The 16,705-nt window shown below is 44.5% G+C and overlaps 3 protein-coding genes across 3 annotated transcripts; 1 reads left to right on the top strand and 2 right to left on the bottom strand.

Moving 5' to 3' along the window:
• Positions 1–4,273: 4,273 nt before the first annotated feature.
• GL218_03964 (Heat shock protein hsp88) lies at positions 4,274–6,823 on the bottom strand (the record flags this gene model as incomplete). The annotated part of the gene is made up of 6 exons (XM_033580544.1): positions 4,274–4,558; positions 4,618–4,926; positions 5,026–6,484; positions 6,553–6,584; positions 6,676–6,737; positions 6,811–6,823. The coding sequence occupies 6 exons, from the start codon at positions 6,821–6,823 to the stop codon at positions 4,274–4,276; spliced, it is 2,160 nt and encodes a 719-aa protein (XP_033436471.1).
• Positions 6,824–8,355: 1,532 nt separating this feature from the next.
• Positions 8,356–10,080, bottom strand: GL218_03963 (Amino-acid acetyltransferase, mitochondrial; the record flags this gene model as incomplete). The annotated part of the gene is made up of 1 exon (XM_033580543.1): positions 8,356–10,080. One exon carries the CDS (start codon positions 10,078–10,080, stop codon positions 8,356–8,358), a length of 1,725 nt encoding a protein of 574 aa, XP_033436466.1.
• A 2,155-nt stretch (positions 10,081–12,235) lies between these two features.
• GL218_03962 (Oxygen-dependent choline dehydrogenase) lies at positions 12,236–14,820 on the top strand (the record flags this gene model as incomplete). The annotated part of the gene is made up of 9 exons (XM_033580542.1): positions 12,236–12,422; positions 12,485–12,515; positions 12,605–12,866; positions 12,958–13,093; positions 13,146–13,429; positions 13,495–13,708; positions 13,763–13,849; positions 13,900–14,573; positions 14,641–14,820. The coding sequence occupies 9 exons, from the start codon at positions 12,236–12,238 to the stop codon at positions 14,818–14,820; spliced, it is 2,055 nt and encodes a 684-aa protein (XP_033436465.1).
• Between the last annotated feature and the right edge of the window lie 1,885 nt (positions 14,821–16,705).

Below are 16,705 nucleotides of genomic sequence, written 5' to 3'. Positions count from 1 at the left end.
GGATGCTCCCCTAGCAGCTCCACGTCTAGTTCCCGTCTCGACCCCGACCCGGGGCCGGTATACACCCCTGCTAATACCGTTAATACCCATAAAAGTTTGTATTTCCACATCCACCGAACTCCTTTATGTATGAAATTGAGTTGCAAAGGATCCCTATGATATTTCTATAGACGGTTTTTTGAGTCTGCATCACTAAGAAGTATACTAGGGGAGGGCAAATCATATTCTGATCCGGTCCGATGATAGATAATCTGTAGGCGATATTATCTGCATTGTTAGTGAAGATGAAGTAAACTCTCAGCGTTCTTCGAACCTCAGTATCACCCGCAATCATGAACACGGATCTTAGAACAGCCAGCAATCTCGCCGTCACATATGAGTCGCAGATTAAGGGCAAAATCGTTCTTACCGTCGATGTCTCCTGTAGGAATAGGGGCAGCTTTCACGATTGGCACGGCGCGAGTCCCGCCAGAGTTTGCTCATCCTAGCTAGTCGTAATACATATAAAATATAAAGTACTTGGCTACCTAATGATCGAAGCTCATAATGGGGCTTATCTTGTAAGCTGCTGGATAGCTGACCCCTGGATTGAGGCAGTGAGACCTTAGACAATTGGTTTAATCGAAGTCGAAGGGTTTCGGAGACTAGGCGAGAGCCTCGTCGGCCAAGAGTTTCCGTACTAACATGTTACTTAAGTGGAATGCTACGGCATTGGGCAGTGTGACAGTAAATCTGTGAGGGTGCGTGCAGAAGTCTGGGCAAATCTGGTCACTTGCTTCGACATTTTGCTATTATCCAATCATGTAGTAGTTTTTTGACTTGTTCTATTCTACACCATCAACACTTCGGGGGAGGAGAGGGGGGGTGTGGGAATAGGCTGGAGACTATGAGCAGCCAGTTTGTGGATGGATGTCTGGATCCTATTCGCGCCGCGGTAGTTTCAGTCAATATTAAAACATATCAACTCCTTCTCGAACTTAGGGCGTCAACTCAACCCGATCCACATCTTCTAGAGGGGAGACATATCAAGATATGTCATTTTGATGTCCGTCCGGCCCGGGTATCTCTGTTGCATATCGCAGTATACTACGATTCTCATGAGCTAGTAGACCTTTTAATCAGAGGCGGGGCGGATATTCATCACATATGCCGTACTGGCATACGTTATCTAGACCCGGGATTAAGGATTGGACATGGACTTCACGTTATGTGTATGAGTGAAGAAGAAAATGTCGATGACTATAACGAAGGAGTGAACAGAGTGGGACTGATTTGCACTTCACCATTACATTTAGCGATACGTATCGGTGCTTAGAAAGTCGCATTGTTTCTTACTAACTCAGGGGCAACTCCTTCCTGTGGTGATTCATTCCGCTCCGCGGAGGCTGGGCAATTTCAACTGGTTAACCAACTAATTGACTTTATATTGTTGGTCACACACTTCTTCATAGTTTCTCCCTAGTCTTGGTCCAATTCAGATCAGTATATTAAGGTAGCCAGGGGACTTGAGCTTATGTTAACTTCCCTTCCTAATTTAGAAACAGACAGTCTCGAGGCGATAAAAGCAACGATAAAGCAGATGAAAAAGCAGATAGAAGCAAACAGTCTCAGCATAAATAGACAAATTACGTAGAACAGAGAAACAACAAATCGATATATACATACAACTGAACCAATCCCTGTGTTTAGGAGTATTGTTAATTACATAACGCCTATTAACGAAGATGCGGACGTTTGGGTTGAAATTATCAGGTACCTTCAAACCACAGCTCCTGATCATCCCCTATCCCGGATACAAATTGATCGTTTGGAAGAAGTAACCATATTAGACATAGAAACATTAGAAGAAACTGAAGCAGTGGGAGACATGTCTAATCCTCATATATGATTAGACCTTGCCGAAAATGAATCTACAACATCCAATTAGGACCACAGTACAGGAATGAAGAAGAAGAGAGGAATTTGAATATTCTAGACGACCTCCTAGGCGAGAGGGACGCCCCATTTGAACCAATAGAGTGGCAGTGGTTGAGCTTGCGCCCTGAGATATGACATGGGCCGAAGTATGAACTGGTGGTTTACTTGTATTATAAACTGTTTCAGTCCCTCCTTATATTTTATTGTAGTTTCCTTTTCTTACCAGTTACCGTTAAGCTATCGGTTTCACCTTTGCTAAAAATATCCGTGCGTAACTCATCTTTTCGTATAACACCTGCGGAAGGTCGCCCCCTATCATTACCTAGGTTAGGGAAGTACGTAACCTACTTGATACCTAGGTACCATCTATAAGTACCTGTGCATCTTCACTTGTAGCAATACCATAATTCAAGATATCTATTTTACTCTCCAAGAATCAGTCTTGATTTGCAATAATCCTTAACGCTCTATCGTGATATCGCTTATATTAAATCGATAGTCTACCCTTAACCTCACCAAAGTCCAAGGACACGTATCCAACAACATATACCGACGCTATGGAGAGCTGGGTAGGCGTTAAGAGAGATGTCCCTGTTCTTAAGAATAAGAATTGCGTGGTCCACATATCCAATCTTCCCGTAACTATAGATTATGGGACACTTTTCAGTGCCCTCCGCAACACCGGAAAAATAAACCGAGTCACGATAGCCGGGAGCGAAGCATTCGTCCAATTCTGGTCGCGTGATGGCGTCACACGCTTACTACAAAAGCAAAGGGATGGTTTGTTTATCATCGGAACTCAAATACCCCGTGTGAAGGTCTCCAACGTTGCCATGGAGGGAGCGCGAAGGCCATCCTTACAGTCGCGAATTCTTACCATAAACGGTCCTCAGGAGATTATAAACTATGAATACCTCAAGAATTTCTTTTCGGAGCGATTCGAATACAACATAGAGTCGGTTGAGATCACAGATGTCCACTCAGACATCCGGAGTATGCGGTGGTCTTTCGCCTCGTATAATACCCAATGTCGCAAGGCATGGTCGTTGATCGGGGAAGAGAAGAGAAAGGCAAATGAAAGCTCTGTCTACAGCCACTGGAAAGACGTGTGGTTCAACTTCGAAAGTGATCCTTGCCAGCCTTACCAGACAATCGTACCATTCCCGCGTAGAATACCACCACCACGTATGCATCCACTCCCCTATGTTGGACAACTCTACCACGAAGACCATCCACCTTTCCCTTTCTATGCTTCCTGGGACTATGGCTCAGACACGTGCATCGAGGACGAAGAGGAGAACAAAAGCGAATCGCCCGATGGAAGTCTCGGCCTAAACGTGTCGTCTAGCAGTTCTGACAGCGATCCGAATCGACACTACAGGATAACCACGGATGCGGTATCACTACCTCCACAAACACCGCCCCGTATTCAAGATTTATTCCAGAACCACCGAAATTCGTGTTGACCAACTTCTATCAACAACTCTTTATTTACCTATGTGTTTTTTAATGGTATCACTCTGCGTGAGAGCACTGAAAGCATCGAGCGAGTGGCTATAAGCGTGGTACCAATTTTACCGATAATAAGGAACTTAAAATACACCCATGTATTAATCAGAGCGTTTTACTATTGATATTAATTTCTCTAAAACACTTAAAATCCACATGTCGTTTTTCAGAAGGGTGATCTACCTAGTTAACAAGACTGTGTCGAGACACTACGAGTTTTATACTCATAATGTAGCCTCGGAGACCAAGTCGCAATCATCAGGATCGATCGACTTACAATAAATCTATCATAGAAGAGGTTGAAGACAAGAGGAACAATAGTACGTAAAAGATGCCTAGCTCTGGTAAAATCATATACCATGCGGCACCGATAGTAGCAGATCGATGCCAGGATCGACTAGGAGGAAATTTCGAGGGGAGCAAAACACAAATTGAATTATTCCCTAAGATCACGACAAGCATCTACTCGCAGCTTTCGTATCATGAAAGCGATCCTTCAATACTGGATTATCGTAACCTATCAATGCGAGGCAAAACTAGCAAAATAGTTGAACAAGTAATGCAAACGTATCAAATAACCCTCGTTATCTGATCTATCTAAGGTCTGCGTGCTAAAACCGTCCCCCTCCGGCCGCAAAATGAAATTCTATTCCTCGTGAAGCACCGCGGAGTTAACAGTAGAACACCCCCGAACGATGCCCATGTCCAGTATCCGTCAAACCGCCCTACCATGCAGTCATTAAAAAATCTTTTCTTTTGGTCCTCATCATGCACACATCATCTGATCGCCAAGGGACTGGTTCCATCTATTGCACCCTCACTTAGAGGAAAGTACCCTTCGTTGACTCTACGACTGGGCTTCTTCGGTCTCGGCCTTGGGAGCCTCTGCATCGGTCATTTCCTCATCCTTGGTAGCTTCTCCCTTCTCCGCCTCAGCTGCCTTTCGAGCCTCCTCCTCGGCGGCCTTCTTGGCAGCAGCTTCGGCATCAAGCTTGGCTTGTAGGGCTTGACGGTCTGCTTCTACCTTGTCGAAATAGCGTTGTGTAATAGGGCCAGCCATGGCTCGGATCTCGTCCATCTTAGCGATGTAAACTGCCTTAGTAGCATCCTCCCCATCTTCGTATAACCAGTCCTAGATATAGTTAGCTTCTGGCATCAAGTTTGAGACTGGGCTAGAATTAATATGCTTACCTCACTCTGAGTGAGCTTCGTCCTTAGCTTCTCCTTCTCCTCTTCGCTGGCAAAGTCGGCGTACTGGTCGTCCAGCTTGTTACGCAGGTCGTAAATGTACGTCTCCAGCTCGTTCTTCTTCTCTTCCGTGTCAGCAACAAGCTTGTCTTCCATAAGCATTGATGCCTCCTTCTCCGTTAATGCGTTCTTGATGCTCTCGTCCAATGAGGTGGTTCCAGCAACAATAGGCAGATCACCCTTGCGAACCTGCTTCTTGACCTTTCGAGTCTTGGGCTTGTCATCTCCCTTCTTGGTATCGGTATCCATCGCCTATGATATAAGTTAGCTATTAATGCTTCGTGAGAAATACAACTTTACGCGCGAGTCTCCAAAGCTGGGCCTACTGCGTAACCATGCGATATTACTTACGTCTGGATCTTTCTTATCTCCCTCATCCTTCTTCTCATCCTTGACTTCCTCTTCAACCTCTTGATCCTCAACATAGTATCCACTCTCCACATTAAGAACACCATGGATGTTGACTCTAGCCTTGAGCTTGCAGATCATAAACTCGGTATTGGGGTCAGCCTTGACACCCTTGACAGAGAATCGGCCGATGAAAGGAGACATCTTTCCAGGCAGCTGTTCGGGGTTGGCGTATCTAGCCTCCAGATCGAATGCCTGCTTGCGATAGAAGGTCAGGATTTTCGTCGAAGGAAGAACGTTACCCTTGTTAAAGACGGTAAGGCTCGTATCCTCGTCCGGAATATCAACATCCTTCTCCCAAGAGAATTCGATGGGATAGTTGACGATATCCAGGACGGAGAAATCACGGACCTTGAAGACCGGCGAGAGGATGGCGCAGCTGAAAGCACAACCCCGAGCGACGGCTTCATCCTGGTTTAGAGTGAACGAGAGCTGCTTTCCGAAGAATGACTGAATCCGCTCTTTAAGAGCAGGAACACGTGTGCAACCGCCAACTAGTTCGATCACATCAATATCCTCCTTACTGAGCCCGGCCTCTGCAAGGGCCTGCTCTAGCGGTACCGTAGCTCTGCTCAACAGCGGCTCTACCAACGCCTCAAACTCTTGTCGGGTGATCATGGCCGTTACATCGACATCATTCATTAGCGACTCGATGTTCATAGGCGCTTGTTGGTTGGCAGATAGGATCTTCTTTAACTTCTCCGCGGCAGCCTCGACACGTACCATAGCCTTGGGGTTAGTCGTGATATCAATTCTGTATTTACCCTTGAACTCCTTCTGGAAGTGGTTGACCAAGGCTAAGTTAAAATCACGTCCACCAAAATGACGGTCGTATGCTGTAGACTTGACACTCAGCTCTCCCTTCTTGAACTCGACAATCGAACAAGAATAGTCGGCATGACCAACGTCGACAAACGCCACGCGGCGAGGTTTCTCATCGCCTGAAGGTAGGTCCAACTTTGTGATACCGTAACCAAGAGCGGCAGCAGTAGTATCATTCATCACACGGAGGAGTTTGAGACCAGCAATCTCAGCTGCGTCCAGAAGACCCCTTCGCTGAGTGTCTGTGAACCACGCAGGTACACTTATGACGAGGTCAGTAACAGGCAATTTCAGTTCGTTCTGTGCTGTCTGCTTGATCTTGTTTAGGAACATAGCTGTCAGCTGAGTAGCCGAGAACTTCTCCTTTTTGCCTAGGTAGGACACTTCGGCACCAACTTGGCCGTTGACATCGACGAGAAGGGCCGAGACATATTTCTGCTCAATCTGGACATCGGGATCATTGACGCTTCGGCCGGCCAAGCGCTTGAGAGAGCTGACGGTATTCTTGAGGTTGGAGATCTCTTGCGTCTTTGCAGGTTCACCGATGTATCGAGACTTGGGACCAAATCCAACTAGGGAACTGGAAGGCGAATATGTTAGCAAGTAATGAATATGAAGCAGGGTACGAGATGGTTATGTTCAACTTACGGCGTCGCTCGATTTGAGACTTCATTGGTAATCTAAATATATAGTTAGTCATACCCATTAATACTATACGGCGCATCTAGAGAGAGATGTATAGAAAGGTAAGGTAAGCTGGTGGATACTTACGACATCGACACCTCGATTTCTGGCGACAGCGATAACTGTGTTAAGAGTCCCGAAATCAACGCCTATAACGATTAACGGTCAGCAATTTCTTCATCGATCACCATGGGGATATGCAGCACTGGGATTGTAACCTACCGACTACACTCATCTTGCTGGGATGTGTGGAACAAGACTGAGGGTAAACAAATAAAAATGATATTTGATTGCGGGGAGGTCAGAAAACGTCGCGAGCCCGTTAACCTTGTACCGGATTAGAATTACGAGTAAATCTTTGACAATCGAGTACGAAATGATTTATCGAATTCGGTTTAGGTTTAAGAGAAAAAAAAATCCAGTTGGTGTTTAGTTTTGAAATATCTTGTTTGTCCCGAAGGAAAAAAAAGATTCTAGGTAGGAAAAAAAAGCTGCCCGAAACTACGAAGTGGGAGGTCGCAAAGGACTTTGAATTTTAGCGTTTCTAATACGTACAACCCCTCACTTATCTCACCCCGAGGGGTCTATCAAATTTGTTTATCGCGAAAGTTCTGGACATTTCGACTTCCATCTATTGCTAACTGTAAGGCTCTTGGCATTTTATTCAACGCCACATCCCCATCGCACCAGCCTTTCTTTACTACCTACCTAAATATGTATACTCAGATGAATTATCTATTGAATACCTATGTACCTATGAATATTGGTGACTAAGATATTTAATGTATTTATTATTCGTCTATAGACAGTTACTTCTTGCATTCACTTACCAAATATATAACATAGGTACCTAATCAGATTGTTAATTACATAGGTACCTAATGTACTTATTTGTATATAATATATATATTACATTACAACTTCCATGTTGTATTCATTCCAGTTGAATTCGTTATCAAGCACTTTCTTTCATGGCGTCTTAAAGAATCCTAAGAAGGAGATACAGAAATACTTAATATACAGCCGAATTCAGTTAGCACATGTATATACATACACCCCCAGGATATACCATCTACTTCACCCCGCCTTGTGTCCACCAACTCCCCCACCATGCCTTGATACTATGTAATGCCAACCACGATGGTGGGGTTTTCACATACTGACCGCTTTGCCGCCTTCCCGACAAGACACTTAATTCTTAGGTACCTAACATACACTTTCTTAACCTAGATTCCGGATTCTCATGATTTGTATGCTACGTGTACAGAAAATATTACAACTCATTCCATACAGAGACGCAGGGTATTGATGATCATTGATCATTATCACCAAGAAGGCCTTAACAAGATGACTCAGAGCTTTATGCGCAGCCGCTTTTTCAAAGATTTCCACAGATCTCATTCACATTTTCTGTCGTCATCCTAAGCATACATGTTAGTTGACCAGGAAGTGACCCAGATAGGTACATGTACGTAAATATTCAGATATTTGGCCAATACAGTTTTACATACATTAATACATGACCATAACCAAGGTCGACGTCAGAAAAAAAATTTTAATTTCTGACAAATTAGAATAGGCATAGCTACCATTTAGTGATTATGTCATAATATCCATATACTCCTAATCGCCCTAAACACTCATATTTTGCAGATAAATTCTCAAGATTCAATCCTCTTGGAGGACAAATATACAATCTAGATATCAGTGATTATCTACATATAGGCCTGATTGCTATGCTCTATCTCTCATTCAATCAATAACTGTCTAATCCGCCCACGACGGCTCGATACCCCGGCAGACACTTTCGTAGTCTTTAAATCTCTGCTCATCCAAAGCCAAGCCCGGAGTCGTCCAAAACATGGTCCAATTCATGCCGCCTAGCTTTAGAGAGCCCCTGGACCGCTCAAAATACCATTTGTTGACAGGGTTATCTTTCCGACTCCTCCAACAGACCCCATTTGGAAAGCAGTCTCGAACCATAGCGTTAAAAATGATATCGCTAACCCCCCCTGCCCCCTGACTCTTGCGTAGGACTGCAAACTTGTCTAGGTAGGGTACGAGCCTGCTTGGAACATCTGCTCCGGAACCTTCTACCCCTGGAGGCTTCTCCCAAGTCAATAGAGCGCCGCCTTCATATTCCCCCGCAATGATTATACCGGCTAGATTTCCGTGTATCCTCTTTAAATAACCCTCTACATCGAGCTTCCTGCCGAAGGAATCCTCAATCAAGTTCACAAGCCTAGGCAGGTCTATACACGGATCTGTTAGGTTCAGGTTTCCTTGTCCCGGCTGGGGTGGTTTCCATGGAGTAACCCGAGGGTCCGGGAATATGGTTAAGGGCATGCCGCGTTTAGCCAAGGTTGTTAATGAACCTATCTGAGCCATTCCGGTCGAAGATGTAACGAGTCTGAAGCGTTCAGGCGGCAATGACGAAGATTGGATCGGCTTGTCAGTCAGGAGACTATGTATTAACGGGTTCTGTCCCCGTCTCGTTCCAACAAGCGCCCAGTCAATGGCATTATCCTCCGGGGAACGTTCGTTTGCTACTTCCTGGGGAGTTGTGATAACTGCGGAGGAAGTTGGTGGTAGCAAGGACAAGACATTCTTCGCTAACTCTGCATTTTCCAAGTGCTGCGAACGATTCGAGCTTGAGAGATTTGAGTTTGTAGATGTCGACGCTGTTAGATCATTTCGGACCTCCTGGAACTCATGCTCTAGGTTCAAAAACAGGTGTCTTCCAGTAGCCCGGTTGTTAGCAGGGATTCCTCCGAGAGGATCTAGGACGATGAGTCGATACACCTCGGCAGACCTTGATGTCTGTATAACCTTCGAGTCTTCGACCGGCTGACCTAGGAATTGGAGACCTGATAATTGCCTCGTCAAAGCTAAGATGGCATCGTTGGCACTAACCGGCTTGACAGCGCAGTCATCGGCAGTATATCCGAAAGAGGAGATGATAGGAATCACCTCCTCTTGCAATGCAGCCATCAAGTCGTGAGCATTTCCGACAAAAAGACCACGCGAAGTAAATGGTGAAGAATCTTCTTCCGGTATGGCTTCGATGGTAAGTGGCGAATCAATAACCCGTGCCCCAGGTGCATCGTAGTTATCTATCGCCGTGGCGATTCGATTAGCTTGCACAGTAGCTGTCTGTCTTCGGTGGGCCTCGTTTTCTCCGGCGATGCCAGTTTCAACCACAACGATGCTGATTAATCCAAGCTTTCGGAGCTGGCCAAGCGTCTTTCCTACGCCATCTAAAGTAGCATCGCTGACCTCCTGAGGAGCGCGGAACTTAACCAGGGCGACATATAGAGGTACCTGAATCGCAAGATCTAGTTCAGGCTTTTGTCCATGAGTTTGTGAAGCAACGACATCAATACTGGGGGATTTTCTGATAGTGTCTAGGTCATTTGCTGGACGGCTCTGAGCTGCACGTTGCTTGAACCCCGTGGCCCCTTTCTTTTCGAGTAGAGGCACAAATCTATTCATATATGCCTTAGCATCTCTTTTAGTTACTGAGGTCTCGAGGACCGATACGAAGAAGTCCTAAAGTAGTGTCAAAATAATTTCAAAGTGAATATGTAGAAAGATTCAATACCCTGTCAAGACTTTTCTTCTGTTTTTCCGATTTTGAAATTGAAGTATATGGAGAAACAAATGTTATCGAGTGCCCACCGAAATTTGGTGGCGTACTCGGCGCAGAGCGCAACGACAACGGATTTGAGCCATTGATTCTACTTAGGTCCGTGGTTGACGGCGTCTACACATAGTTAGCAAAATTATGGTATCTTTTAAATATATTTAACAAGAGATTGTGATCCATTCGGTACTCTTGAAAGTAGACCGTAGGATATCAATACAAAAAGACGATGTCACTCACATTCAAGTTTGAAATTGCCCTCTTCCAGGCCATGAGTCGCATTGTCATAGCGCACAGAGCATCTTGGACCGTCGAATGTTTGACGAAGGAACACACTACCACCACATATCAATATCTCCAATTTCTTCAAGTTTAGGCTAAGAAAACTAGATTTGCCTTGTAGATTTTTTTTGAAGGCAGAGAGAAGGGACTTGAACTTATTAACATGGACAATTTAAATTCCAGTGACTCAAGTTATTCAGACACGGGTACGGGTACGATAAACAACCGATAAGGTATGCACTAATACCTATGCCCATGCCGTGGCAGGTACTTTTTAGATACTTGCGCTAAAGTCCCGGCTAGGTACTTGACCGCTATCGGCTGGTTAAGGTATTCTCCTCCGATCGTCCCCTATAATTCTACTCCAAACCTTTCAATTTGCGGTCGTAGTCTCGACCCACTAGTTGTGACATCAAAAGTAAAGGTAAAATTTTTTTTTCTTTGGAGGTGACACCCATCGGATTTCCTTTCTTGTCTTATACTCATTACCTAGGAATTCTTTTTGCCGAATAAGAGGCCTCCCCACAGCTGGGGTAGTGTTATTTTTATGCAATTATCACGGCTAAAGAAATGGCTCAGTTCTCGCCGCCTGCAATACTGCATCATTACCCCGGATTTAATTATGGGCAAGATCTCATCCATTCTCTCTCCCTTTTTCTTAAATTGTCGCGACATAAATAGAGATCGTGTTCGTAAGTATGTCAGATAATATGGTATTTTCTCCGAATATAGTTAGACACACTCGATCAACTATGTTTAGTCTTTCGCACAATACTTGATGTTTCCATGCTTGCATTTACCTTGTAAATGAAGTACTATAGCCAATACATTATTATTGTTTAATGCTAGATATAATTATAATCATAAGATTGACGAGAGAATGTCTTAAAATGAATCAACGCAATAATATAACGCACTTCCAACCCCTTGCAGAAATTATGTGTTCTCAATAATCATGGGCCATTGACTTGCCGGGTTAAGAATTCATAACTCGGCGCCATATCATAGAGGCCTGACTTAGAGAAATAGTGATAGTCGAGGATTTGTAAATACACATTGACTAAAACTACCCGTAAAGCAATAAAAGTTAGCTTAGGTATTTGACTAACCTTCAATTTAAAAAGGCGAAGATGATTTAGTAATGTAGTCGAATATCTCATCAGTACCTAAAGCTATTCAAATTTCGACTAGCTACACTTAAGTGAACATGCGAAATATAGATCGAACCGACACTTATATCCCAAGCTTTGACGTATCTAGACAATTGCTAGTTATTTATAATATGAAAGATTATGAGTTACATGTTGTACTTCTACCTAAAAGTGAAATCAACATCTAAAGTTAAGAGTAGTAGTATTCAAGTAGCCATAACGCGCCCTTGATAGAAACGGAGCAAACTCGTAGGTGCAAAGAATAAATACCTAATTACCTAACCATGTAAACTCGTTATTTTCACAAAAGATGATGATATTATTTAAAATGTATGAATCAGATAAGAGTCAGGCCGACGATACAAGCCAGTTGTCATGGTCCTCGTACCGGACCGTGTGTTTGTTTACCGAGCCGCCAACCTGACAACGCGCTCGATCTCCCACATAACTAAACACTGCTTCGCATCTTGACAACAACGACTTCTTGACGATAAAAACCGACTGCGTCGCGATTTTCGTTTTCATGGTACCCCTTTGCTTCGAATATCCATTCCCTCATAAGACTTGAATCATGCTAAAACCCGCCATAGCCGGCCTTGCTTTTACCAGCAGCTTCTTGCTGCCGTTCGCGTCTGGTGTACGCATTTTACCTGATATAGATGGCTCCCTGTCGCTCCAAGATAGCTATGACTACATTATTGTTGGTGCAGGAATAGGTGGGCTTGTCGTTGCAAATCGCCTCTCGGAGAATGTGTCAGGTAAGCTTTTTAAGACATTCAACTCGGTGAAAACGACCAGAGAATTAATGTGCGTATGATAGTATCCGTACTGGTTATCGAGTCTAGAGACCTGTATGTTTCGGGGTCTTTATTCATGTTTTAGGGGGCGCTTTCCTCCTTTATCACCCAATCCTCCTTAACTAATGACGCATTCTGTTTAGTGATGACCGCGCCGAAGATATTTCGATACCCGGGAATATTGGACTTGAAGATCCACGTAGATATGAGGTAAAGCTAGAAACGGCGCCGCAGAAGTTCCTTGACGGAGCAACTCGAGTCTTTACCCAAGGAAAGGCCGTCGGCGGCAGCACGATAGTCAATGGTCTTGTCTGGACGAGAGGCTCAGCGGCAGACTTCGACGCATGGGAACATCTTGGAAACCCCGGTTGGGGATGGATGGATCTTTTACCGTACTTTCGGAAAGTGAGTTAAGATGCTCCATGATTTCCTTACCTGCCCCTTGCTACCTGTCTTCCCAAGTCGGACTAGATGAGCTCATGCGTAAGATGTGCAGTCCGAGAACTATTCAACCCAGGTCGATAACAAATCGACACGAGATATCCCTATAGCCTCCCATCTAGCTATCAGCAAGCATGGCCATGAGGGACCAATCGAAGTTGGTTATCCAAACTACTTTTATAACCAATCTTGTATGTCGTAACCACACCTCATCGGTTCCCGTACTAATTGAGTGAAACGTAGACAACTTCCTCAATGGCATCCAAAAGCTTGGGATACCCGCAAATGAAGACCCCAATAGTGGGAATGCTACGGGTGCTTGCATAGTCCCTAGTAGCATGACGGCGAAAAACCAGTCTCGTTCCGATGCGCGCACTGCATACCTCGATCCCGTGTTGGAACGTCCGAACCTACATCTCGTCACCGGTCACACTGTTACCCGTATCCTCCATGGTGTGGGTGGCGGAAGATTTCCAAATTCAACTATTACCCATGGTGTTCCTGGCTTAAACGTAACTGGCGTTGAAGTAAGCATCTGCATCGCCATCAGAACTACTCGTAAGGTCAATACTAAACCCATGTGATATTGTAGTTTGCTACCAACGAGACAGCTGACAGAATCACATCCACATGTAAGAAGGAAGTCATTCTCGCTGCTAGCTCCATTTTCTCGCCAGTCTTACTGCAGATATCCGGCATTGGACCGGAAACCCTTCTGAGTAATCTGGGAGTCGATGTCGTGATAGATTTACCTGGAGTAGGAAGCAACTTGCAGGATCATCCTACCCTGGAACCTGTTTATGACTGTGAGTGCTATCCGCTTCTAAAACTTTAGCTCATTCTTCTAAACCATTGAGAAGATGCCTCGCCAGATGTGTTTTCGGCATGGGATATTGTAGGAGGTATGCGGGATGTTGTTCGAGAGGAATACCTAGCCAATCGCACGGGTTCGTCTACTAAAAGTATCCCATTTCCAACAAATGCTTACACGTAATAGGACCTTGGACGGCCCCGATGGTAAATGCCGTTGCTCTGCCTATTTTAAGTTGGATAACCGATCGTGTTCAAGAGGTTCTGGACGACGCAGCGAATGCAGCAAACGACCTGCCGTCTTCGTACGATACAACCCTTCGTACAGGATATGCCGCACAGCAAGCTGAGTTATTATCCCTTCTCATGCGAACTGACACGCCAGCTTACGAGGTAATGTCGACATCCTGGGGCCAACTGGCAATAAGCGCCATGAAGTCGTTCTCTCGAGGCGCAGTCCTAGCGAACTCGTCGTCTATATTTGAAAACTCTCAGCCCGTTATTAATCCGAGGTTTTGTTCACATTCTGTCGACTGCGAGCTGCTACTCCTCGGACTTGATTTCAACGACCGCCTTATCCAGACGCCTCCAATGGCTGCATTAAAGCCAATGCCTCCGCCAGGCTTTGGTGTTGAGGAAGCACGAAACAAGACAGCGCTCGACGAGACGATGCGGAGGAAGATTACGACCGGATTTCATCTAAGCGGCACGACCTCAATGTTGCCATTGGCCTACGGTGGAGTAGTAGACCCGTCGCTCAGAGTATATGGTACGAGGAACCTGAGAGTCGTAGATGCAGGCGTTATACCGCTGCTGCCTGGTGCACATATCCAGGCCGTAATATATGCTATTGGTGAAAAGGTATGACTTATGCCGCTCTACATGAAGCAATAAATAGGTACCGGTATTGACAACGATGAATAAACAGGCCGCAGATATTATCAAAGAGGAAAACTCGGAGGATCTTCCTGGCGCAAATCCATGGCCTGGGAAGTCCCAAGACCCACGACCGGCATCACCTGACAATTCTTCAAAATCGGGATTTCTACCGCTTCTTACACCGGGCCATCGACAAGGTACCACTCATGGTAATCGGGGGGTTCGTTAAGTATGAGGGCCCAGAAGCTATGATTTAGCTTAAATACTACCTATACAGTTAGATAGGTACTGCTGCTTCCCATGAGGTTTTGATATTAGTAGGATTGGAGAGGACAAAGCCTTTTGAATGTGTAATGTATAATGCTAAATAGTAATTCACTCGCAAATGTGACTTGCTATGGCCTATCTGGATACATACCTCTCATAAATAATGAGGAAGACACTTGAATATGGTGTTCAAGATTCTTGAACTGACTAACACAATATATCTTTCACGGCGATGTCTCGTACATGTAGAAGCTGATAGGCGATGAAATAAATAATTAACACGTTCATTGTGAGGTATGTGATAGGGTTCGGTCGTTTAAATCCTAGAAGGAAACCGAACTGATGTTCCGACTGATTGATGTTGGAGGCTCAAAGTTATGACGAAGGTCCTTACCTGCAAAGATGTACATGTACATGTACATGGAGATCGACATAATTAACTTCAAGATCTACTCTGACTTAAAGACGCTAAGTAGTAAATACATTAATGGGTCCACTCTCGAGTTGATTTGGCAGTTTCGCTATGTAATCCCGGGTCCTTAAAAGGAAAGGCCGAACTTAAGGTACGGAGATAATGAGCCAAGCTTGCAATCACCAGCCTCTCCCGTGTGGGTCCTCAGTCGTGTACAAAAAGCCGTTCTTTCTCTCTCCTGTCGATTGGAGCTCTTCTCTTTTCTCTTCATACTTACCTTGGGAGAAGAGTCCTTACTCAAGCATAAGGATTCTTAAGGGGGGAAACCTGCATTGCACATCGCGGAGTTGACCCTCTTCTATTATCCTTCGTGGGTCGTAGTTCCCGGAATTTTTGTTGTTTTGCATCTGCTTTCATTGTAGATATCGCTTTACGCGGTGCTATGAAGAAGACGAAAGGCTTGCGATTTCTCGCGATTCGCGTATCCCTAGGTGTCTTAATACAGGGCGGGTTGAAATGTTTTAGTCTATCTAGATACGAAGTCGAAGTAAGGTTCTGTTATTAACAGCGCCATCACCTACTTAGGCTTGGTTGAGATGCATTTATTCTATCGAAAGGCCAATAATTAGACCGGCGATATAAATATCGATAGGAAGTATACTAACCTAGGCAGTTATAAGCTTGCTTTGTTAACAAAGCTACCAAGATAGCGATCAAGAGCATTAGTCATATATATCTCTTGGTTAGCAGATATCTCGAACTAGGTAAAACATGAGGTTAGGAGCAAATAGATTCGTTCTAGTCAAGTATTGTGAAAGGTACTTCCAGTTTAAAGAAAGTACCCCTCCTTTAGTCAAGTCTTGTATTATATGACGCAATTGGGAGCAAAGTTAGGTACTCTAATGCTATTTCTAACTAATAACAACAATATGAAACTCAAGTTCCTTGGTTGTTGCTCGCGATAATAAATACAACTCTGAACTCCCAACGGCGCGGTTTCCACTCTGTAGTGTTGAGTCTAACCTCGACATTAAGTGGTTCTCAACGATCTGGTAACTACCTAGTATCATTTTGTTCTTTCTTACATAGGTAGGTAGGTAGGTATACACTTGCACTACATACTTCTAATATATCTATATAGAGACCACATATATGGAGAGTTAGTAGGTAGGCCCTAGGTATATTTGGATATTGTACTTCGTAGTTAAGTGCTCATACATGGCTAGTTTTATACCCCTCTAAACAAGTCTTAGCGTTCATTCTCCCACCCAACTAATATATATAGTGTATAGATAACCTGCACGGCCGCGTTCGTTTACTTTGAGTGATCTGACGCGTTTCAAGAGACTGGCGTCTTACGAATTGAAATTCCATCAAACCATACCTCATCGCTTACAACCATATCAGACTGGTAGTGAGATTAACGGGTTATTAC

This window comes from Daldinia childiae (genome assembly GCF_008694065.1).
Source record: "Daldinia childiae strain JS-1345 chromosome Unknown Scaffold3, whole genome shotgun sequence".
In the NCBI taxonomy this organism is placed as follows: Eukaryota; Fungi; Ascomycota; class Sordariomycetes; order Xylariales; family Hypoxylaceae; genus Daldinia; species Daldinia childiae.
Note: the sequence above shows the minus strand (reverse complement) of the source record. Positions and strands in the feature narration are given on the sequence as shown.